Source organism: Cebidichthys violaceus, unplaced genomic scaffold, assembly GCF_023349555.1.
Source record: "Cebidichthys violaceus isolate CVI_PGR_0920_01 unplaced genomic scaffold, fCebVio1.0.p SCAF_11, whole genome shotgun sequence".
Lineage (NCBI taxonomy): Eukaryota > Metazoa > Chordata > Actinopteri > Perciformes > Stichaeidae > Cebidichthys > Cebidichthys violaceus.
This window is the reverse complement of record NW_027176274.1, coordinates 429659-453674: the sequence shown is the minus strand read 5'-3', so window position 1 is coordinate 453674 and position 24016 is coordinate 429659. Positions and strand designations below refer to the sequence as shown.

Genomic DNA, 24016 nt, shown 5'->3' with positions numbered 1-24016 from the left:
CAGGAGGTGCTCTCACCTGTTCACAGGTGAGCCACACGACACAGTACCATGTACTAAAGTCAAATACCACAAGTACTTTGTCCTCAGCTGTTCTCACCTGTCCTGTTTTCACCTGTCCTCTTATGTAAATACATAGAATCACACGTGGATCATCAAGTACAGACGCATTGATGAAACTGAGTACTAGTATCAGTACTACTTAATAATGTACCTGATGTGTGTACAGGTGAAGCAGTACCTGAGTACCAGCTGGCGTTCCAGGCCGAGCTCGGGAACCATCCCAGTTTTGAAGAGATGCAGATTCTCGTCGCCAGAGAGAAGTTCAGACCCAGATTCCCTGAAGCCTGGAAGGAAAACAGCCTGGTTAGTGTTACTGTCCTCACCTGTCCTCACCTGTTCTGTCCTCACCTGTCTTCACCTATCTTCACCTGTCTTCACCTCAGACAGACTCTCACCTTGTTCACCTAATGAGTAGCTTCTTTCTGCTGACCTTTTCTTTGAGTGAAGCTGCAGTACATGGAATACTACTGGGTTGTAGTAATGTCAGTAGTACTGTGTCCCTGACTTTGTGTATTTGTAGGCGTTGCGTTCCCTGAAGGAGACGATGGAGGACTGTTGGGATCAAGACGCTGAAGCTCGACTCACCGCTCAGTGTGCTGAGGAGAGACTGAGTGACCTCACACTGCTGAGTACACACAACGCAGTACACAACCACAGGTACACACAACGCAGTACACAACCTCAGGTACACACACAACGCAGTACACAACCACAGGTACACACACACACACACATCAGTACACAACCACAGGTACACACACACACACACACACACATCAGTACACAACCTCAGGTACACACACAACTCAGTACACAACCACAGGTACACACACACATCAGTACACAACCACAGGTACACACACAACGCAGTACACAGCCACAGGTACACACACACAACGCAGTACACAACCACAGGTACACACACACATCAGTACACAACCACAGGTACACACACACATCAGTACACAACCACAGGTACACACACAACGCAGTACACAGCCACAGGTACACACACACAACGCAGTACACAACCACAGGTACACACACACATCAGTACACCACCAAAGGTACACACACACAACGCAGTACACAACCTCAGGTACACGCACACAACGCAGTACACAACCACAGGTACACACACACACACACACACACACACACACATCAGTACACAACCTCAGGTACACACACAACTCAGTACACAACCTCAGGTACACACACACATCAGTACACAACCACAGGTACACACACAACGCAGTACGCAGCCACAGGTACACACACACAACGCAGTACACAACCACAGGTACACACACACATCAGTACACAACCACAGGTACACACACACATCAGTACACAACCACAGGTACACACACAACGCAGTACACAGCCACAGGTACACACACACAACGCAGTACACAACCACAGGTACACACACACATCAGTACACCACCAAAGGTACACACACACAACGCAGTACACAACCTCAGGTACACGCACACAACGCAGTACACAACCACAGGTACACACACACATCAGTACACAACCACAGGTACACACACAATGCAGTACACAACCACAGGTACACACACACATCAGTACACAACCACAGGTACACACACACACATCAGTACACAACCACAGGTACACACACAACGCAGTACACAACCACAGGTACACACACACACACACACACACACATCAGTACACAACCTCAGGTACACACACAACGCAGTACACAACGCAGTACACAACCACAGGTACAAACACACATCAGTACACAACCACAGGTACACACACAATGCAGTACACAACAACAGGTACACACACACATCAGTACACAACCACAGGTACACACACACACATCAGTACACAACCACAGGTACACACAACGCAGTACACAACCACAGGTACACACACACACACACACACACACACACACATCAGTACACAACCTCAGGTACACACACAACGCAGTACACAACGCAGTACACAACCACAGGTACAAACACACATCAATACACAACCACAGGTACACACACAATGCAGTACACAACAACAGGTACACACACAACGCAGTGCACAACCACAGGTACACACACAACGTAGTACACAACCACAGGTACACACACACACATCAGTACACAACTACAGGTACACACACACATCAGTACACAACCACAGGTACACACACAACGCAGTACGCAACCACAGGTACACACACACACATCAGTAGACAACCACAGGTACACACAACGCAGTACATAACCACAGGTACACACACACACACACACATCAGTACACAACCACAGGTACACACACACATCAGTACACACACACACTGGTACACACACATCAGTACACAACCACAGGTACATACACATACACACACACACACACAGTTAATAACTACTTTTCTGGTTTCTCTCTCAGGAATCTGTCTCAGGGCCGATGGCCTCCTCCGGTTGGCTCCGCCTCCTCCTACATAGAGGATCTGCAGGTGGGTGTGGTCAAGAATCTCCACGGAGACAAGATGACCACGAGTGCAGCAGAAGGTTCTGAAAAGAACAGAAACTTTATAAACTATGAGAGAAAGCAGACACAGGTAACACACCTTCATCATTATATTTATATTTCATTATATTTATTATATTTCATTATATTTATTTTATTTTATTATATTTCATTATATTTATATTATTTATTATATTTCATTATATTTATTATGTTTCATTATATTTATTATATTTCATTATATTTATTAGTCGTCTCTCTCCGTCTGTCTCAGGCTCGCTCGTCCACTTCAGACATCAATGTGTTGACCAGCACCGCCTCCACCCTCTGCACCATTATAGAGTCCGGTGTGTCTCTCTCACACACACACACACACACACACACACACACACACACAGGAGTGGACATGTCCTCAGTAACTGTGTCCCTGCTGTCCTCCAGGTGTCCCCGTGTCCAGTGGTCCAGTCTGTTTGCAGCTGACAGAAGAAGACCTGGAGGCCATCAAACTGGACCCCAACGAGGTCTTTGTTATTGATTACTGTGGTCTCTCCTTCTGAGCCAACACATCGATAACTTGTCCACATTCTGTCTCCACAGGTTGAGAAGAACTTGAGAGAAAGTTCTGATGAAAACCTGATGGAACATTCACAGAAACAGTTTGGTTCAACGGAGCATCGACCTGCCGGCCTGCAGTACCACCAGATCCTCCAGACCGAGGTCCAGTAGTCCTCCTACCTCACTGAATGCTGTTGTTTAATGTTCATAGTAACCGACCTCTGGTCCTGTCGCTCCTCTAGGTGAACCACTCTGTGCTGGTTCTTCAGGGTGATCGGGGGGTTCTTGGTCGAGTTGATGCCCCCCCTCCCTCTAAACAGCAGAACCTGCCCCAGAGACCGACCAGCCTCCACCTTCTCCACAAAACCAAGGACACCTCCTCCCGACTTAAGCTAGGAAAGCTCAAGTCAAACCACAGACAGGTACAGTAGGAAGTGACCATATTAGGGCTGAGGAGGTGTGACGCAGAGACCTGTCAATCACCGTGTAGCCCCGCCCTAAAGCATCTAAAGCCTTAAAGTTGCGTCACTGATCCAGAATGTCCTGTGTTTCAGGTCGAAACAGGTGTCGCTAAGATGAACACGGTAACGGTCGCCACGGCTGTAGAGCCCCATCAGGTAACCACAGTGACCAACAACACCGGCACGAGAGACAGCGTCGAAACTGCCGGTCGAGTCGTCTCCAGATCGGTGGTCGCCAACGGCTACAGCGCCGGCATCCCCACCCTGGTGACGAACGGTGTGACAGGAGGAGGTCAAACCAATCCAGCGGGGCCGCAGCTGGAGGAGGAGGACAAGATGGAGGCGCCGGTGATCGGAGGAGAGGACAGTAGGAACCTGCTTAACTCCAGTCCAGATGAACACGAACCGCTGCTGAAGAGAGAACAGCCGCCAGCTGAGAGCGAGCCCCTTCCTCATCTGCATCATTATCGTCATCAGTCACAGACCGGCAACACCGTGTCGGGACAAGGCTCGAACTCCAACAACAACAACAACAGAGCAGCGTTGGGGTCAAATGTGAAGATCCAAGGTTTGAAGGTTGAACCCGAAAGGATGATTGGTTCAGAGGTCCGTCAGGGTCGGAGCATCGACGATCCTAAACCTGAGCCACATCCACCAAGTCAGCAGAGGAGTGAGTCTCCTGCTACTGGTCCAGCTGGACCAGCTACATCAGACCATGACCCAACACCACAGGATAGAGGTCATGGTTCAGATACATTCCCATGTGTCCAGAGAGCCCGTTCTGCAGAACCAGTACTGACCCCTGAATCATCCAGAAGCCCAAAGACTCATCCTGTCCACTCTACTGCCACTGCACTGGTACCAGACCATAGAAATACAGATTCTGGCTCAGCTCCGATCCCGGCAAAAGCTCCAGTGCCAATCCCAGAGGCCCCAGGATCCCCAACTTCCCAAGCACAAGACCCAGACACCTCAACCTCACCTTCAACAGCCCTGCTTTTAAATGCCCTAACCCATGGTCCAGAAGTTCAAGGCCTAAAACCTCCAGTCTCAGATCCAGAAGCTCCAGTCCGAGAAGTTCCAATCGTGACTCCAAAAGCTTCAGTTTTAGAGTTTCAAGTCTCAGCAAATCCAGCTCCAGAACCTCCAGCTTTGGAATCTCAACATTTAGGGACCACGGCTCTTGCAGAAGCTTCAGCTCTAGAACCTGCAGCTCTACAAAGTCCTGCCTTAGATCCAGAAACTCCAGGTCTGCTGCAGACCCAGATGGGAAAGGCCAAAGTCAAGAGGCGTCAGCGTCCTTGTTCCCTGGACCTGTCCTCATCCTGCATCTCCTCAGGTGAGTCAAGATTAAGTGTTGAAGAATTGATTGCCGCCAAAGTACCATAAAGTACATGCTCAGAATCAGGGGGATAGAGGTTCAAGCTCCCAAAGTACTACTCCATGAATGTGTATCTGTGATTTTAGCTCTAATAATGTTTCTTCCTCTCTCTTCCTCCTCATAAGACTTTTCCCTGACAGATAACGACAGTCTGAGCGCTTCAGGAGAGAAAATAAAACGTCGTGTCAAGACTCCGTACACCCTTAAGAAATGGCGTCCGGCCTCATGGGTCGTCTCCACGGATACAGCTCTCGATCCGGACTTCGACTTCAACCCCAGTGGCAGTAGCAGCCAGACCTATTCATCTTCTGGTCTTCACGGAGCAGGGAACATCCTCAAAATCAATCAGTCCAAATCCAGCATGGCTGTGTTTCTGGTCGGAGGCGGAGCCACGGCGACCACAACCTCCGAGCCCGACGGAGTGACCTCCTTCTAAAGCTGTCGTTTGATTAAAAAGGAGAGCAGATTAATTTTTTTCACTTCTTTGTCTTCCTTCTCTTTTTGTTGTGGAAAATGGAGTTCACCATTCAGCCTCCCCAGAACTGAACACTCTTTGAAGGACTGTTACCGAGTGGCTGAGTCCGGTGACCGCTTCACCCCTCTGACTTTCTAGCCGTGACCCCGTCTGTGTAGCATAGACGTCCACGATGTCCAAGAGATATTTCTGTTTGTGGATTCCCAAACTTCTAGATGATTGGCTTCTGTCGCGAATAGTCTTGTGGCTAATCGAGTATCGGTAAGGCCTTGACCTTACCTGGGTCACAAATTTACCCAGAAGGCCACTACAGTATGTTCCTCTCTAGTAGACGTCCGGGTCCACTAAAGTATGTTTCTCTCAAGTAAACGTCCGGGGCCACTTAAGTATGTTCCTCTCTAGTAGACATTCGGGTCCACTAAAGTATGTTCCTCTCTAGTAAACGTCCGGGTCCACTAAAGTATGTTCCTCTCTCGTAGACGTCCGGGGTCCACTAAAGTATGTTCCTCTCTAGTAGACGTTTGGGGTCTACTAAAGTATGTTCCTCTCTCGTAGATGTTCGTGGTCCACTCAAGTATGTTCCTCTCTAGTAGACATTCGGGTCCACTAAAGTATGTTCCTCTCTAGTAGACGTTTGGGGTCTACTAAAGTATGTTCCTCTCTCGTAGATGTTCGTGGTCCACTCAAGTATGTTCCTCTCTAGTAGACGTTCGGGTCCACTAAAGTATGTTCCTCTCTAGTAGACGTTCGGGGTCCTACTGCAACTCATTATGTGGCTCTTGGGTTTGGTAGGTCGGCATGGCATTGAACCCCCGGCCGAGGACTGAAATTGACAGCAGAGGATTTTGGGTCAGTTGTTATATATTTTTAAAGCACTTTAAACAAAGTTAGCATCATTTAGAGAACTACAAACCAAACACTTGTGTGGTTACTATAGTTTTTGTATGATTTTGAAGATGCGTTCTTGCTTTAAAACCTTTACTCTATGCAGTCAGCTCATGACATATCAACACACTACTGTTGGGGGGGGTCTTTGTTCTTTATTCTCTAGTTTGCAATCTTTTATGAAGTTTTTTAATCTGCCTTGTGAGGTCTACTGGTCTGATGTGACCGCCATGTTAGAGAAAGGAGGGAGGAAGTGAGGAAGAAAGGAAAGGATAGATGAGCCTTGTGACCTTCGTAACCTCGGCCACGTTCTACCTCCTCAGGAACCTTTAACAGCGCTGATGAAGGCCGGAACACTCACACATTTATTATCATTATTTAAAACGTATGAAAAGATGAGCAGAAGAAGAAAGAAGACAAAAAGAAGCCTTCAAACGACTCCAAAGCGGTCTTATATTTAAATGTTGTGTTCGTCATCCAGAGTCTTTAAGTGGGTTTAAGGAAGTATCATGTAAAGTGAATTAAAGATATTCTAATTGACACCTTCTCATTATAACAAAGCCCTCAAAAACGTATTTATAAAAGCATTCAGTAGCACATTTCTACAATGTCACATCTGTTTTAAAGGAGTTTGGTCTGACTGTTTTAAGAAAAGAAAAGAGGAATTTAGTGCGAAAATGAACCAGACTGAATTAAAAGTCACTCCATTTTCTGCTTTTTTATATTTATGTTCTGAAATGTGTTTTTTTTGAATGGCTGATTTCATAAATGCCAAGTTGTGAGCTGATGGTTTGAATATATGAGACAGACCTGTAACTGCTCCTTTAAATGAGCTACAATAATCATACTCAACATTTAGGGAATATGACACATTATTATTATTATTTCTCCTTACACTTATCAGATCCATTTCTCCTTCCTTTCCCTCAACATTAATATCATCATACTGTTATTTTAATGTATTTTAAGATGCTTTCTAAAATGTTTCTGTTTTGTTATTTTTGTATTTTCTACTGTTTGTACTGTTTTTAAATATGCTAATGTGTACAGATGACAATTATTTGTTTTACATGTAAATGTGTGAAGGCAGATGTGTGTGTGGTTTAGCTAAGTCTCGTTTAGCTAACTCTTGTTGAGCTAGGTCTAGTTCATCTAGTCCTGGTTTAGCTAACTCTGGGTTAGCTAGCTCTGGTTAAGGTAGTTCTGGTCTAGCTATCCCTGGTTTAACTAGCTCTGGTCTATCTAGCCATGGCGTAGCTAGCCCTGGTTTTGCTAACGCTGGTTAAACTAGCCCTGATTTTGCTAACCCTGGTGTAACTAATCCTGGTTTTGCTAGTCTTGCTCTGGAAGCTTCTCTTTTTTCACATTATCAGAGTATGATTTGAGAACGTTGTGTGTTCAGACGTTCAGACTGAGTGCGAAACACATTTCCACCTCGCGGTCAACGTGCAACTTACCACATATTAGCTGTAGCTAGCTAGCAAAGTATGCAATGAGTGTGATCAAACCTAAATCTAAAATGTGCATCTGAACACGCACTCAGGCTGGATGTTGTGGACGATCCCTTTAAAGCAACTGCAGCTCACATAGTTCCCATCAAGCTCAATGGAGAGGACCTACATTTAGAAATAACACACTTTAACCATGTTCAGCATCCTGCATGAAATATCTCGTTAAAAGGTTTAATTTCTTACGTCTCTTCAGCCGTTTGTTCTCTAAACTCTGAGTTACTGTATAATATTCTATTTGTGTATATTGTAGATATAAACAAACAAACATATTTAACTGCTATAAGTCTTCTGGGATGTTTGCTTGTCTGTTGAATGTTCTGTGTATTTCTTTAGTTATCCATTTGTATTATTGATAGTTTTTGACTTTCCAGTGGTGTAAATACTGTGTAGCACTACTTTCATATGGGAACCACCTGTACTACTACTAGTGTGTAATACATAATACACCTGTACTCAAAGCATGTAGTACAGTCCTGCAGATCTCTGCTGGTTCATAACAACATGCAAACATCAAAACATCACAACATCACAATATCACACGCAGGAGCTCATCGTTGAATAAAGAGTTTTATTATGTCTCGTCTGGTGTGAAGCTTCTATTTGACTGTAAATCAGAGTAGTTTAAGTATTCTTATAATATATATATATATTATATATATTATACTGTGTTGATGTACAGCTAGTAGTACAAGGTGTGGACATCAGGACACACGTGACACGGGTGTGACATTCCTTAAACATCTCTGAATATCAGGTATTGTTGTCAGAGACAATAAGGAATCCTTCTCCTCAAACATTCTTAAATATAATTGGAAGGTATTGATGGCAGGACATTTATAACCTCCTTTAGGAGCTTGAATAAGTTACTTAGCTCATGTTTGTTGTTCAGTTTTAAAATATCTAACTTTTAAATGGAGTTTGGTGTGAAACCCTCTACTGGCACAATTTATTAGACATGAAACACAATAGATATGTGATGCACATCATTCCTATTCATGAATATGATTTCATAATACGTTGCTTTTGAGTTTTATGTGTAAAAATATTAACTTTACCGTGTTTTCTTGCTGCTTCCATGTTTTCTAATCCTCTCAGATGGACTGTGAAGATCCTCAGTCCTCTCCTGGAGAACCACTCCACCTTAAATATGACCATTTTTACCAGAGGTTTGGTTTGTGTGTGTATATATATATATATATATATATATATATATATATATATATATAATGTATATTACATAAAGTAGCTTGTTAGCTTTGGCACTAGCAGTTAACCTCAGCTAACTTAACGAGTTAAACTTAAAGTTTAATTAAATTGTTAATTAAAGCAGGTGATCTAACGGAACCGTTAGCATGTTAGCTGCTACCGGCTAACGAGCAGTTTAAAAGTCCAAAAGAGACAAAAACATTTGAAGCGGATAAAGTAATTTATATTTTATGGACTCTTGCATGTTTTCTTTTCCACATTTTATAATGTGTATTAATGTATTTCTCTGCCTCTGATTGCCTAGAAGCTGCTAAACACTAACGTTAGCCTAGCTATGATGCTAACGGCGCTACGATCCGGACTAACCCGGGAGGACCGACTCGGCTCACGTTTATGATCCTGTAGTCTGAAGGACAGTTATTAGTTTATTATTATATTTTATCATTAAATTAATTGTTGAGGTGAAATATTCACTGAGTAGTTTTTAAATATTGGCAGAAACAGAAACAGGAAGTGACTCTGGTTGTGAACCTGTGAATGTTTTCAACCTGATTGTTTGAGAACTTTATTTGCAATGTGAAAGATCAGGACAACTCAAAAAAGTTGCTTTTTCACAACATAATATTCTCACTCTGTGTGAAATTAGATCTATTTATGACAAAAACAGCAGCTAACAAAATATATATTGACCTACAAAAAACCTTTAGTTTAGTCTGATTAAAACATTTTGTATTATTAGAGTTAACTATTAAAGTCACAATTAAATGTGTTTTTTAAGCTGTAAACTAAATATGACGGATGAAATCAGTGTTGGTTTAAATATTAAGATTCCTCAACAAATGTATATAAATCTGCATTTCATCTGTTTTAAATTGACATATATGTATGTATGTATTATATACATACATATATACATATAATATACAGTATATATATATATATATATATATAAAATATAATAAAGTCATGTGAACGTCCTCATTTAAATAAACTGAATCGTGTTAATCAGGACGATACTGTGAACGTGAAGCTTTCAGTTATTTTACTCATTTAGCAGCTTGCTAGTTAGCTAGCTAAAGTTAGCTTGCTAACTCCACCACGTGTTCAAACTAGCGTTACCCCAGTTACAGTAAATGAGCAGAAAACACACAATAAACTGCAGAGACGCGCTGAGTAGTGCTGAAATCATGCTTTATTAAATCAGAAATGCATAAAACTCAAGGAGGATATGAAATATAGTTCTACATCAACAGATCAATAAAATAAATCAAAGAATAGGGAATCTTTATTGGTCTCACAGGAGATGGAGTCGCTGTGGAGAACCAAGACAACCCAGAACACCAACACGGTGAAACGACTAAAAGCTACAAAACACTCGCACTCTTTAACACGCAAACACATTAGCTAGCTAGCTAGCTATATATTATATGTATGCTAGTTAGCTAGCTAGCTATCCTCCGAGAGACGGCGCTGCTTCTGCACCGCAGAGCCGGCGTTGGTTTCCTCTTTTCTTTCTTTTTTTTATTGCCAGAAGATGTTTTGGTTTTAGAAGAAGCCGACCCGGCCGTCCGTTGCAGAAAACATCGCTCTTTTTTAAAATAAAAAAGGATCTCTAAACGCTGAGAGTGCAGGCCGTCGCACTCTGCTGGTCGTCAGAGCCCGGTGGTACGACGCAGTCGGTCTGAGCTCAAGGCCACTTATGCTGCTTAAACATGAGGGTACAATGCAAACAGCACTCGGGGTCTTAAACGCTCACGGTACAACTCATAGGAAATAATATCGTTTCTATCCAAAGACAATATAGCGTAGTCTTTGTGTTTGTAACGTCAACAGGGAGCCTCTCTACCTGTTGAGGCGATCTTTAGACTTCAACGTATCGTTGAGGCACAGAGTTTAGTTTCTCCGTTCGACAGGGTATTCGTTCCTCAGGGAACTTTCTCCTGTTTAAACATTTGTTCTTTTTTCAGTTTCGCTTCATATTATTGTCATAAATAACAATGCATACATTTCCCATAACCGTTAAATTCGGCTATATACATTATGTACATGTGTCACAGAAAAGTTGTTAAAAAATTCCTAAGTCATAGTTATCCAATATGGCACATTTTATAACAACGTTAGACTTTGAGTCTAGTTTGGCATAAATTAATGTCAAGATTGGTACAAAAATAGTTCATATTTACAAGAACAGAAACCCAGATCTTTAATCACGTAGATTATCGTTGCTAATTCGCTAAATAAAAAGGTTCTGGAAGAGGGAAACGGGGGAATAAATTAACTTTCTTTCTTTTTTCTTTACATGGACCGAATATGAACATTGACGGTGGCGGAGTCGGAGCCCAGTTGGTTGGACAGCCGGAGGGTGTACGCTCCGCCGTCGCCCTCCTTCACCGCATGGATCACCAGGGTGGAGAGGTCGGCGACGTTCTCCACGTGGCACCGCTCGTCTCCGTCAGGGAGAGTCCGACCCAAGCGGACCCACTGGACGGATGGAGCCGGGTCTCCAGAGAATACACCGGCCACCGTCAGGGACCTCCCAGGCTCGGCACTGACGTCCTGGGGAAGAGCTTCGATCTTTGGTGGAGAGCCTGGAGACGAGGAGAACAACAAGGTCAGATATATATATATATTATGCTATATATATTGCATTTTTGACAAGAGAGTTGTTTTGTTTTGTACCAAAATATAAAGTTGTCTTATCTGTCATTTATCTATATTACTGTTGTATACAATTAGTTAACATTTAATGTATAATAAGAGTTCTAAGTTTCCCATCATCACTGAACAGTCAAAAACAAGTATTTGTAACTTTGGTGGCCTTGTATTTTTAGATAAATTGAGTACTTTTGGTTGCCGTCTTTGTTTGGTTGATGAACGGACAATAACGTTTCATCTAATCTTAACTTTTATGACAGCTTCCTGTTTGTCAAGGTTTCAAACAAATCCACTCACTTCCATTGAAATCCATTTATTTCAGGCCTTCGTGTCCCAGTTTGTGAAATGAGCCAAAAATCTGCTTCATTGGGAGCGGACTGATTATGTTTTATTATAAATTATTACCAGCACTATGTCCTTCTTTTCAACATATTACAACATTTTATTTTTGGTAAAAACAACAGCTTATTTTTTTGTAACCATCAATGCAAAAGTCAGGACTCCATCTCACATCACATTCATATTTACCTTCAGTCACACAGATGCTCAGATCTTTACATCCTGTTACTGAAGTGTTGAAGTTATCAACAGATTGATGCATCTCACCTCTTTTAACCGCGGCCTCGACATGCGAACGAGCAGACGTTTCCACCATTTGGCTGCTGGAGCTCATGGAAACCATGGAAACCATGGACTCAGCCGTCATGGCGGACATGCGAGACGCAGACATGCTCTCAAACGAATACTCGGCCTGCATGGAAGCAGCCTCCATAAGAGCCGATGAGCCAGATAAACGTTTCTGCATGCTGGCAGCAGCAACGTCAGTAGAAGCTCTTTGCTCCACAATTATCATTTGTGTTGTTGGTTCTTCGACAAGAGCTGTGAGGATGCAAATGACAAGCACATGTCATCACAATGTGCACGAGTACAAAACACTGTATGGAAGCTCGGGGGCTCAAGTGTATCGGCTTTCCTTGGGTTTGAATGTTAAATTAAAGTTGTTTTTTTTGGTGCGTCCTTTTTCATCACATATTTTAGTATCCAGGCCAATTAAACACCCTGAGACAAGAGTGTTTAATTGTGTTTAGTAGAAGTGCAGCAGAAACTTACTGATGACATTGAGGGAGGATGTTGCAGAGCACTGTCCAAACTGATTTTGGGCTTTTATCGTGTATTTCCCGCTGTCTGCAACTGTGGCTTCACAAATCTCCAGAATGTACTCAGTCTTGAAGCGGCTCAGTCTGATGTTTGATGTGACAGAAATCTGCAAAAAGAGAGTTAAGTGTTAAGTCTGCAACGCAGGTTTCTATTGCTAAATAAGACAAGACATAACCTACAGGAGACTCACAATCATGTTGTCTTTCAACCACTCCACTTCAGGGGAAGGCTCTCCTGCAAGTTCACACGTGAATTTTACATTTTGTCCCTCGTTCACGTTCTGGGACCTGGGCTGCACCAGGATGTGGGGTGCGTCTGAGCGCTTGGCCGTGCAGCTTTTTGAGCCTAAAAGGGAAATAAATGTAAAGAGTTCATGTTAGGAAACAGTTTGAATGGTTTCAGCTGCAGGTTTATGAGGGATACTTGCTTCCACCAGCAGGTGTTACGTAGGTCTTACCTCGTACAGTGACTGTGCAGGTTGTCGACACCACTCCGGCACCGTTGGTAGCGGTGCACTTGTACAGCCCGCTGTCAGAGACCTCCATTTCATAAATCTCAAGAGAAGCTGAGCCATTCTCCTCAAAGATTTCATACTTCCCTCCCTGAGACAAAGCCTGTCAATCACGACAATATGATTCAGTTACTCACCAACGCAAACAAACTTTATACATCCATAAATAATTGAACAGTAGAACAGTTTCAGTGTTATAGAATCAGTTACCTTTCCGTCCTTCATCCATGAGATGGAAGGTTTGAGCTCTCCGGTCACCTTCACGGAGAGCTTGACGACAGAGTCAGAGGCTGCAGTGATGTCGCTCAGCCCGACGGAGAAGGATGGCTTCTTTTCAAGAGTTGGTGACATCACTCTCTTTGGTGACTTGATTGGAGAAGTCCCCGATTCCTTCTCAGATGGAGCTGGGGATTTGGGAGTAGGGGACTTTGGTGAGACTGGAGACTTTATTCTCTGAGGTGACTTGATTGGTTCAGGGGACCTGACTCTCTGAGGAGTTTTGACCGGTTCAGGGGACTTAGCCTCTGGGGAGGTGATTCTGGGAGGGGCGACTACTTTCTCCTTGGACTCAGACTTGCGAATGGTCAGACTGAATTGGGCCTCTTGTTTGCCTCCAGCATTTTCCACCAGCAAAGTGTAGCTGCCTTCATCTGACATCTCAACACATGAGATCTCGAAGGAGGAGCTGTACTGAGTAGAGACGATGTGGTGACGGGCAGAGGAACCGATAACTGCTCCTTCGTGCAGCCAAGTAATAGAAGGTGCTGGTTCGCCATCCACATCACACTCAAACCTGGCGAGGCTTCCCTCCTCTACATTCAGGGACCGTGGTTTGGTCAGGATCTTGGCAGGAACACCAGGCTTCTCCCTTGGCTTCTCAACAACAGTGGTGGTCTTTTTCACAGTTTCAGTCACACTTTGCTTCACTGTTGTTTTGGAGGAGGAGACGTGATACACCTCTGTTCTGGTCATTTCTGGCAGATGGGAGGATGGAGGCTCCTCATCTTTGCGGAATGAAGAGAAGGCAGCATATTCTTCTCCTGCTACATCCAATGTGGCATAGTCGGTAGTCTCTCCTTTGGTGTTCTTGCAGACCACGCGGTAAGTGCCGGCATCTTCAGTCACACAGTTGCTGATCTTCAGAGTCAGAACCCCACTGATGTTGGTCATGTGGTACTTGCTTGTCTGATGAATCTCTTTGTCATTGTGGAACCACTTGACCTCAGCATCTGGTTTGGCCTGGACATTCAGGGTGAACTTTGTGCTGGACCCATAAGGTACGCGATGAGATCGCATCCTGATGGTAATACGTGGGCGGTGGTCAAGGCTGAAAGGAGCCTGTGTCACTACCTCAAAGGTTCTCTCCACTGATCTCCTCTCTGATCTCAGAGCCTGCTTTCTCTCCTCATACCTGGAAGCAAAGTCAACTTTAGGAAGGGTCACTTCAGTCTTGGCAGCCCGTTCTGGGGTAGGAGATCTCCTCACGAGTTCAGGCATTTGGAGCTTCTTGATTGGTTTAGAAACATATTCTGAGGTAAAAGATGACAGGTGCTCAGATTCAATGCCCTGAGAGTATGTTGCAACAGTGACAGTTGATTCCTTTTTGAAGGCTCGAGTCTTCTCCTCAAACTCCATGCGCTTGAGTTCACTCTTGTAAGCGGACATTCTCTGAGCAGTTGTGTATGGGCGCAGCAGCTCGTGATCTTCCCTCTCTTCATACACCTTCTGCTTCTGTCTTGGAGGTCTGTATGTGGCTTTGTCGTGACGCTGGCGGAGGTCAACAAAACTTGGGCCAGCCTCGTATTTAGATGGAATTCGGTAGGAGTCATATTTGTGGATTTCGTCTCCTTCTTCGTCATCGCTGTAGACTTTCCTTGGAGATGAAGGACGCAGAGCAGACAGCTCAAAGCGAACTGGGCTGAGGCTGGGTGGAGACGCTGAGTAACCATACTCCAGCTCTTCCTCCAGACGAAGCCTCTCTTCCTCGGTTCTCTTCATGGACAGGTACTCATTCACAGGCAGCAGTAGCTCCTCGTCCGACAGGTCACCCAGGGACCTCCTCCTGATCCTGTGGTAGGCGTCCATCTCAGGGGAAGGAGTGCGATGCCTTGCAGGCCTCACAGTCTCCAAGTCATCCTGAGTCATGTCCGAGATGCGCCACCTAGGCTTATAGTGGTCCTTGATCCTGATTGGCACCTCATAGAACTGCTCCCACCTGGAGAGACGGATACGCTTCATCCTCTTCTCCTTGATTTTGTCCATTGGCTCAGGGAACTCGTACTGGTCACGCAGCTTCTTGTACCATTTCATGTCAGAGAGCGGCTGGAAGTGTTTTATTTCCACGTCCTCCTCAAGAACAGCTGGGTTAATGACTCGAGGAGGGGGGACGTCATAAGGCATACGCAGCCTCTTCTCATCTGCCCGTTTCTTCCTCTCCTCTTTTTCTTTCTGTATCTCAGCCTCGGTCTTCTCACCCTTCTTTGTCGTCACAGCAGGTGTGAACATGGTGGCTGCCTCCCTGACAGCTTGTACTGCGATGGGTGGTAAAGGTATAAAGACGGTGTCAGACAAAATCTGAGACAGCCTAACCTTTTTGTCCAATTCCGCCTTTCCAGCCATCAATTTTTTCTCCTTTTCACTGGGCTCATATTCCTTCTTTACATGAGTGACGCGTTCTACTCTGAGCGTAGCCTGGCAACTGGCAGATCCAGCAGAGTTGGTAGCAGTAACTCTGTACACACCAGAGTCCTCAGGAAGAGTGTCTTTCACGTGAAGGATGAAGTAATCCAGACCTTCATGCACAACCTCAATAGATGGTCCAAAGGCTAAAGGCATACCATCCTTCTCCCACTTCAGTTGGGGATGGCCCGATACTCTAATCTCAAAGCGTACGTTCTGGCCCTCCCTGCACTCGACATTTGCGAGCAGACGTTTGAACATGGGCCTCAGGGTGAGGTCTGCCGGTTTAGGTCGAGGAACAACAGTAAGACGGGCCTTGCAGCTGTCATCTCCATACCTGTTACGGGCCACAACGCTGTACTCAGCATCATCCTCATCATCAAGTTTGCGGATAATCATCTGGTACAGACCCTTGTCGCTGATGAAGGTGTATTTCTTGTCATCTTCTCCAGGGATGAGCTTCTGTCCAGATTTGTGCCAGATGACACGAGGCTCAGGGTGAACAGTGATGGTCACGCTAAAGCGCAAATCCTCACCAATGTACGCCGTACAGTTGACCAGAGGAAGGGTGAACTCCGGTGGCTTCTGAAGCATTCTGGCAGTGTCGACTCTGCGCTTTGTTTTCTTGACCACACGGGTGGTGAAGAAGTCACGGTAAGATCTAACCCCGTTGATAAACAGCTCTGCGTAGGCACTGTCCTCACCATACTCATTCACAACCTTGCACCTGTAAGTGCCATCATCTGCTTTTGTGACCTTGTTGATGGTGATTACAGCCAGGCCATCCTCATACTCAATTCCATATTTGTCACCAGCTTCAAGTTGCCTGACGCCACAGTACCATGTCACTTCAGTAGTGCTATCATAGTTATCAATGTTGCAGATGAATTTCACATTGTCGCCCTCATTCACCACTGCATGGCTGATCTGGCCTCCAACAGGACCGTGTTCAAACGGAGCGATCTTCACCTTGGCGATAAAGACACCACGCTGGGATCTGATGGAGCCCCCGCTGGCCACACGAGCTGCAGAGACAACAGTTTTCCACTCTTTCTTCACCATTGTCTGGTAGTATCTCTTGTGCCTTCCTGTTGGGATGGCTCTGGTGCCGATCTCCTCTGTGGACTTGGTCAGCCATGGATGTGCCAGAGCCTCAGCAGCAGTCATACGATGCTTACGTTCCTTAGTCATTAAGCGATCGGTGAAGTCTAATGCCTCGACACTGACTTGCTTAAAGGACTCGTCATCGTAGCTGTAAGCTGCATTTGAGATGTTGTCAATCATCTGTTGGTTGGTCTCAGCTGTGAATGGATTCAGTCCACTGAGGAGCACATAGGCAAGGACACCAACTGACCACATGTCAGTGACGGTGCTAACCATGTCACACTGGTGGATCTCAGGGGCAGCATACTCTGCAGTGGTATACTGGATCTTGATTTGGTCTCCAGGAGTCAGGTGTCTGGACTGGCCCAACTCAATAATCTTCACATTAGAGCTGGTTCTAGTTGTGTACACAATGTTCTCTGGTCTGATATCAAAGTGTCCATAGCTCTCACCGTGCAGGAACTCAAGAGCTGAGCAGATCTGCCTGATGTAATTGACGATTTCCCGCTCATTAAACTCAAACTCAGCTGTGTTGAGGCGCTCAAAAATGTCCACGCCAGAGATGAAGTCATAGATCATCACCAGCTCCTCAGGGCTTTCGTAAGACTCGTGGAGGAGAAGGTAGTTGGTATGTTTGGCCAGATTCAATGTTGCAATTTCCTTCTTGACAATTGCTTGATCAGCGCCTCTCACCTTGAAGAATTTAGCCATGTAGGTTGTCTCAGAGCTGATGTTGACACAGCGGTGGACAATGCCAAACTGACCTCTGCCCAATTCCTCTGCAATGGCATATTTGTTGTGCATGTTCTTGGCTTCAGAGTGAGCCTTTCCCTTGGGGACACGTTCAGTGTCGTTAACCTCTCTGTCGTAGAGCAGAACTCTTGATTTGTCCTCCTTGGTCATGACAGGTCCGCTGGTCTCAGATGGAGCACTCTGTCCAAATTTGTTCTCAGCGATAATTCTGAACTGATAGCTGGTTCCTCCAAAAAGATTGGTAACAGTGTAGTGGGTGTCACGGGACTGGACAACGCGCTCCCACCTCTCAGCAGTGGTGGGGCACTTCTCAATGATGTAGTTAATGACCCTGCTACCTCCATCGTTCGCTGGGGCTACCCAGTTCAGTGTGACCGAGTCTCTAGAGACGTCACTGGCTTTGACACCACGTGGAGGATCAGGAACGTCAGCTACATCCAGCTCAACTGTCTGCTGGTCAATGCCAAATCTGTTCTTGGCACAGACAATGTAGAAACCAGCATCCTTCTTCTCGACTCCGTTGGTGAACACCAAAGAAGTAAATGATCTGGTGACAATGACCTGGTAGTGGCCATTGCTGTCAATAAGATCTTGTCCCTTCTGCCATGTGATGACAGGATCTGGTTTGCCGCTGAAAGGAATCTTGATATTGACGACCTCTCCACGTAGGGCAGGGATGGCTTCCTTGTCCTTCAGGTTCTTTGGCAGGTTAATCTTGGCAGGGACTGGAAATGAGAGAAATTATTTAAGTGAGCTGTCATGTTTTAGTAAAAATTCAAAAGTTTAATATGTTTGAATTGGTCAGTGTTAAAGTCAGTGTGTAAAAACAATGATCTAGTTGGACAAATTTGGTGATCTGTGAGCTTACCTTCCACATCCAGAGAGACTGTAGCACAGATGGAGCCTCCTTGATTGGTGGCCCTGATCTGGTACACAGTGGAGTCTTCCTCATCCACCTCGGTGATGACCAGCTGGTGGTAACCTCCCTTGAACTCCTGTATCTTGATCTTTTTGCCATCAGAGTGGATCTCCTTTCCTCGTCTGAACCATTTAATCACAGGCTTTGGCTGCCCTGTGATCTTGCAGACAAGGGTAGCATTGCTCTTGTACTTGACGCTCATGTTCCTCAGCTCTTCCTTGAAAGCAGGAGCACGAACCTCAACGGCTGTGGCTGGAACGATGGGAGCGGTCTCCTCGCTGTAGTCGCTCTCTCCCCCCAGGTTCTCGCACTTCACACGGAAGATGCACTCAACGCCCTCGGTCAGACGCTTGACGGAGAACACCGTCTGTTTGATCTCGTCTGTGGTCACCGGACTCCAATCGCTCCATTCCTTCTTGTCCTTCTTGTGCTTCTTCTCAAGGCAATAGCTCTTGATCTTGGAGCCGCCATCGCTGAGTGGAGGCTTCCAGGAAACCACGCAGGAGTCCTTGGTGATTCCAGAAACAACAGGTGACAGAGGTGGTGATGGTTTCTCTGTGGACCGGAATATATAAATCACAAATCATTGTCAGAACTTCTTCAGTATACATAATACCTATGTATACTCTTAACATGTAGATTGATGCAGTGTATTAAAATTCTATGCTTGCATTTTAAGTCATGAATTGATGAAGTATTCTGAAACATTTATTGGATGTTGGATTAAAACTTACCCAGCTGGCTCTTGATTAGGATGGGGGATGTGAGTTCCAGTGGCTCACTGTTGCCATAGCGATTCTGGGCATACACGCGGAAGAAGTATCCGGCGCTGTCAATGAGGTTGGGCACACGGCAGGATATGCCATTAATGGATGACGACACCAGTTCCCACTCGGTGCCCTCCTTGTCCTCACGTTTCTCCACAATGTAATTGGTAATCATGCAGCCTCCGTCGTCCTGGGGAGCCTTCCAGCTGATTATGACGGAGTTCTTCAGGAGAGCTTCCAGCACAATGGGACCCTGAGGCATCTCAGGTTTGTCTGGAAACAGTATTGATATAAATTATAAATCTAATACTATTACTTTTATAAATCCAGTGTCCTCACTTCAATAAATACATATTAACATACCGTAAATCTCGACATTGAATGCGGTGTCGGCCCTGCCAAAGTGGTTGTGCAGTCTGATCCTGTATTTGCCTCCATGAATTCTGCGCTGCACATTCTTGATCACCAGGTGTGTGTAGTGCTCAGTGGTCTCAATGCTGATGTCCTCTGTGTTCTCCAGGGTCTTTGCCCCATGCAGCCACATGATCTTTGGCTCAGGACGGCCGATGTAGACGGCATGGATACGCAGAGTGGATCCCAGGCCGGCGTAGTAGGTTTCCTTCAGCGGGTAATCAGGGTGGAAGGATGCAGCAGCCTCCAACACCAGAACGCCTGTGGTCTCGGCTTCTCCGGCGCTGTTGATGGCCTTGCAGGTGTACTCTCCCTCGTCTTCCGTCTGATCCGTCATAATAGACAGCGAATGGTTGCGGCCATCAGAGCTCACCTCATACTTGCGAGACTCAACAATCTCCTTGCTGGCATGGTACCACTTGATGTCAGGGAGAGGTCTGCCAATAATCTGGCACTTCATGATACCAGGCTGGCCAAGCTTGGCAGTCACTTCATCCATTTCCTTTCTCAGGCCTGGTTTAGTTTCAACTGTACATACAAAACGAGGATGAATATTTTGGAAAAGTTTGTTACATTTAGTAATGTCTCATAGTAAAGGTCACTTTAGAAGAGCAAGTTGGGTAAATGCTTACAAATAATGTTCACACAATATACTACAGTGTACTCACCACTCAGTTTGGTCTTGATGCATGTGGCAGTTCTACGAGGTCGACTCATTCCTGTCTCATTCTCAGCGAACACTCTGAACTCGTACTCTGTGGCCTCAGCCAGTCCAGGCATGGTGAACTCCTTTTCCTTCAGTCTCAGCTTGTTGGACTTCTTCCAGGTGCTCTCAATGGACTTCCTGTACTCCACCCAGTAGCCCAAGACCTCCTTTCCACCATCGCACTCTGGAGCTTGCCAGCGGATGGTGATGAAGTTCTTTGTTACGTTCACTGTGTCAATCTCACCTGGTTGACTTGGTTTGTCTGGAAGGAAAGAAACAACAAAAAAACCTTATCAATTCATTGTGTGACTTGCTGACACCAACAATAACCACTTTGCCTTTTTATTCTGATGTTGTTGTTTGAAAAACTTTACTGTGAGAGAGTATATGTTCCAGCCAACTATTGGAAGTTGTCTTGATTAACTGATTACATTACATTACATTACAGTCATTTAGCAGACGCTTTTATCCAAAGCGACTTACAATAAGTGCATTCAACATGATTGTTTGAAGAAAATTCCAGCAACTATAGTGATGCTATTAATTATCAGTAAGTGGAGACTCACCGAATGGATCCTTGCATGTGACAGGGTCAGACACAGGACCAGCCTCACTCTCGCCGATGTTGTTGACGGCAACAATGCGGAACTGGTAATCTGCGTCAGGGGTGAGTCCAGGCAGAGTAAACATGGTAGAGGTGATCTTGGTCTGGTGTCGGGACCACGTTTCAGTGGACACTACCTTGTACTCAACAAAGTAGCCAGTGATGGTAGAACCACCATCGTCCTTTGGTTTGGACCAGGCCAATGCCACGGAGCTCTTGGTGACGTCCATGATCTCTGGTGGGGTGCTTGAAGGCTCAGGGCGACCTGGTTTGAAAAATGCAGTGTTTTTTTAGTCATTACTAAATGGTCTCATACTGCTCACTTAAGACTGAAGAAGAGGAATACTTACAGAGAGGAGTGTTGGGTACCAGTGGCTGCTCTGACTTCAGAGAGGCACTGATACCAAAGGAGTTCTCAGCTGTGACCTTGAAGTGGTACTCTGTTCCCTCCTTCAGGCCCTTGACAGCCAGATGAGTGTCAGTCACTCTAGAGTCCACGGTGTACCAGGCATTTCTGGCTGCCTCGCGTCTTTCTACGATGTAACCCAGGATCTCTGAGCCACCGTCATCTGTGGGCGTCTTCCAGGACACCTTGACAGAGTTGGCCTGAATCTCCTCAAAGACCATTGGTCCCTCCGGAGCACTTGGGCGGCCGATGACCTTCACCTTGATTTGGGCCTTCTTCCTGCCAACCCTATTCTCCAGCAGGAGGTCGTACACTCCAGAATCACTCCTCTCAGCTCCCTTGATCACAAGCTCACTGGCATCCTCCGTGGAGGCAATCATGGCCTTGGTGGAGACTGCACCACTATCCTTGGACCACTTGCAGGTTGGACGAGGTTTACCCTTGATGGGCAAAGAGAGTCTAACCACACCTCCATGGCGTACGACGTACACGTCTTTGTATTTCAGCTCAAGTTCATAGTCAGGAGATTCTGGAGGACAATGATAGTTATAAAAATGTGTTTAATTCTACATTAGTTTTAAACAACTACAAGTGACAGCAGGTAGTTAATGTAACCTGTGTACTCACCAAGCATCTCAGTCACAGCCACAGTTCCAGGGACTTCAGCAGGTTCTCCGGAGCCACCAGCATTGCAGGCCATCACACGGAATTTGAACTCCTCTCCTTGTGGCATTTTGGTCAGTGTGTACTCGCAGATTAATGATGGTGTGGTGTTGCACTTGATCCAAGGCATGGTGCCCACCTTCTGCATCTCAATCAGGTAACCGTCCACCCTCGCATCTCCCTCATCATCGGGAGGACTCCAAGCCAGCGACACGGAGGATGTAGTGGTATCGGTGATCCTCGGGTTCTGGGGACAGCCAGGTGGATCTGAGCGGGGAAGAGAAGCATGTCAATATGTTTAGCTGCTGCTACAAAATATATTATGAGTCTGCGCTTTCTCTTTTAAGACTTCTGGTACCACGCCACCGCAATTATGAATTCAATTTTATCTAAATATAACAAGGCTTTCTTTGAAACGGTTGTCTTACCGATGGGATCTGTTGCCACTGCTGGTTTGGATAGCAGACTTGGTTTGCTAAGTCCTCTGGCATTGAGGGCAGTGATTCTGTGTTCATACTCCAGGCCCTCAATAAGCTCTGTCGACCTGTATCTGGTCATGGTGATGGGATTCTTGTTGGCTCGCACCCATCTGTCAGACCTCACTTCTTTGCGCTCAATGATGTATCCAGAAACCTCAAGGCCGCCATCTTCTTCTGGCGGGTTCCAGGCCACGGTCATGCCATCACGAGAAACATCAAAGATGGTTGGACGGCCAGGAGGTCCAGGCACATCTGTGGAGGAGGAGAAACATGTTATCATACCTCTGTTGACATAGTTCAGTCTGTATAATCATTAACTATTTCTGTAACCTTAAAAAAAGCAAGTCTTACTCTTCAAGCTCCTGCAGGTGATGATCTCAGATTGAAGGAATTCTCCAGTGCCATAGCGATTTATGGCAGCTGCACGGAAGACATACTCATCTCTCTCAATCAGGTTCTCAAACTTGAAAGTTGGTCGGCTAACAGAATCGCAGATGGGCACCCAGCCGGGTCTGTGAGCATCACGCTGCTCCACTGCGTAGCCACTGATGGGAGCTCCGCCATCTCTGGCTGGAGGATCCCAGCTGCAGCTGACGGTGGTAGCATCAATCTCATCAATCCTTAAGGGTCCCTTTGGTTCATCAGGTTTAGCTGGTAAAAGGGGATTTACAGGATTAATTGCTACAGTCAACGTGATGGCCTGAAACCCTATTGTTGTACATTTAGAAATGACTTTTGATGAGCATCAGTAATACAAAATAACAATAGAGGGATGGTTCCTTACAGAGGATGATGACCTTGATGACCTCTGTGATAACACCGACAGCGTTCTTCACCTCCAGGGAGTAGTCACCAGTGTCATCGATAGTGGTCTCGGACACAGTCAGTTTGGAGAACTTGCCAGTGCTCTTGATCTTGACACGATCTGTGACTTTCATCTTGTTATCTCTGAAGTACCAGGAGCAGATGGGAGGAGGCCTGCCAATGAGGGGCAGGTCCAACTCCAGAGTCTTGCCGGCTAGGACATTGACGACCTTCTGAGGAATACTGGAGAAGTCCACCACGGGCATTACTGGAAAAGGAAAAGGAGAGATGGAATTTTTTTCTACTATGGTTTACATCCCACTTTGGTTGGTAAATAGATTGCGAACTGAGC

At 45.6% G+C, this 24016-nt stretch overlaps 2 protein-coding genes across 3 annotated transcripts in view; one reads left to right on the top strand and one right to left on the bottom strand.

Annotated features, from left to right (window-relative positions):
• The window catches only part of LOC137891640 (bone morphogenetic protein receptor type-2-like), a 16576-nt gene extending 8161 nt beyond the window's left edge, over window positions 1-8415 (top strand). For both annotated transcript variants that reach the window (XM_068736374.1, XM_068736365.1), the window contains exons 10-19: window positions 1-26; window positions 227-363; window positions 581-717; window positions 2491-2662; window positions 2846-2918; window positions 3013-3092; window positions 3169-3288; window positions 3369-3548; window positions 3681-4926; window positions 5094-8415. The exon at window positions 1-26 is cut by the window's left edge and continues 122 nt beyond it. In XM_068736374.1, the coding sequence (XP_068592475.1) occupies window positions 1-26; window positions 227-363; window positions 581-717; window positions 2491-2662; window positions 2846-2918; window positions 3013-3092; window positions 3169-3288; window positions 3369-3548; window positions 3681-4926; window positions 5094-5404 (2482 nt within the window). In that variant the 3' untranslated portion in view covers window positions 5405-8415. The remainder of the gene's footprint in view (window positions 27-226; window positions 364-580; window positions 718-2490; window positions 2663-2845; window positions 2919-3012; window positions 3093-3168; window positions 3289-3368; window positions 3549-3680; window positions 4927-5093) is intronic.
• A 1804-nt stretch (window positions 8416-10219) lies between these two features.
• Window positions 10220-24016, bottom strand: part of LOC137891531 (titin-like) — a 172154-nt gene continuing 158357 nt past the window's right edge. The window contains exons 210-225 of the mRNA XM_068736195.1: window positions 23645-23932; window positions 23212-23511; window positions 22810-23112; window positions 22346-22648; window positions 21663-22247; window positions 21275-21577; window positions 20671-20970; window positions 19955-20530; window positions 19559-19864; window positions 18774-19379; window positions 13580-18630; window positions 13316-13472; window positions 13049-13203; window positions 12811-12964; window positions 12307-12579; window positions 10220-11633 (exon numbers count right to left, since the gene is read on the bottom strand). Of these exons, the coding sequence (XP_068592296.1) occupies window positions 11341-11633; window positions 12307-12579; window positions 12811-12964; window positions 13049-13203; window positions 13316-13472; window positions 13580-18630; window positions 18774-19379; window positions 19559-19864; window positions 19955-20530; window positions 20671-20970; window positions 21275-21577; window positions 21663-22247; window positions 22346-22648; window positions 22810-23112; window positions 23212-23511; window positions 23645-23932 (9953 nt within the window). The 3' untranslated portion in view covers window positions 10220-11340. The remainder of the gene's footprint in view (window positions 11634-12306; window positions 12580-12810; window positions 12965-13048; window positions 13204-13315; window positions 13473-13579; window positions 18631-18773; window positions 19380-19558; window positions 19865-19954; window positions 20531-20670; window positions 20971-21274; window positions 21578-21662; window positions 22248-22345; window positions 22649-22809; window positions 23113-23211; window positions 23512-23644; window positions 23933-24016) is intronic.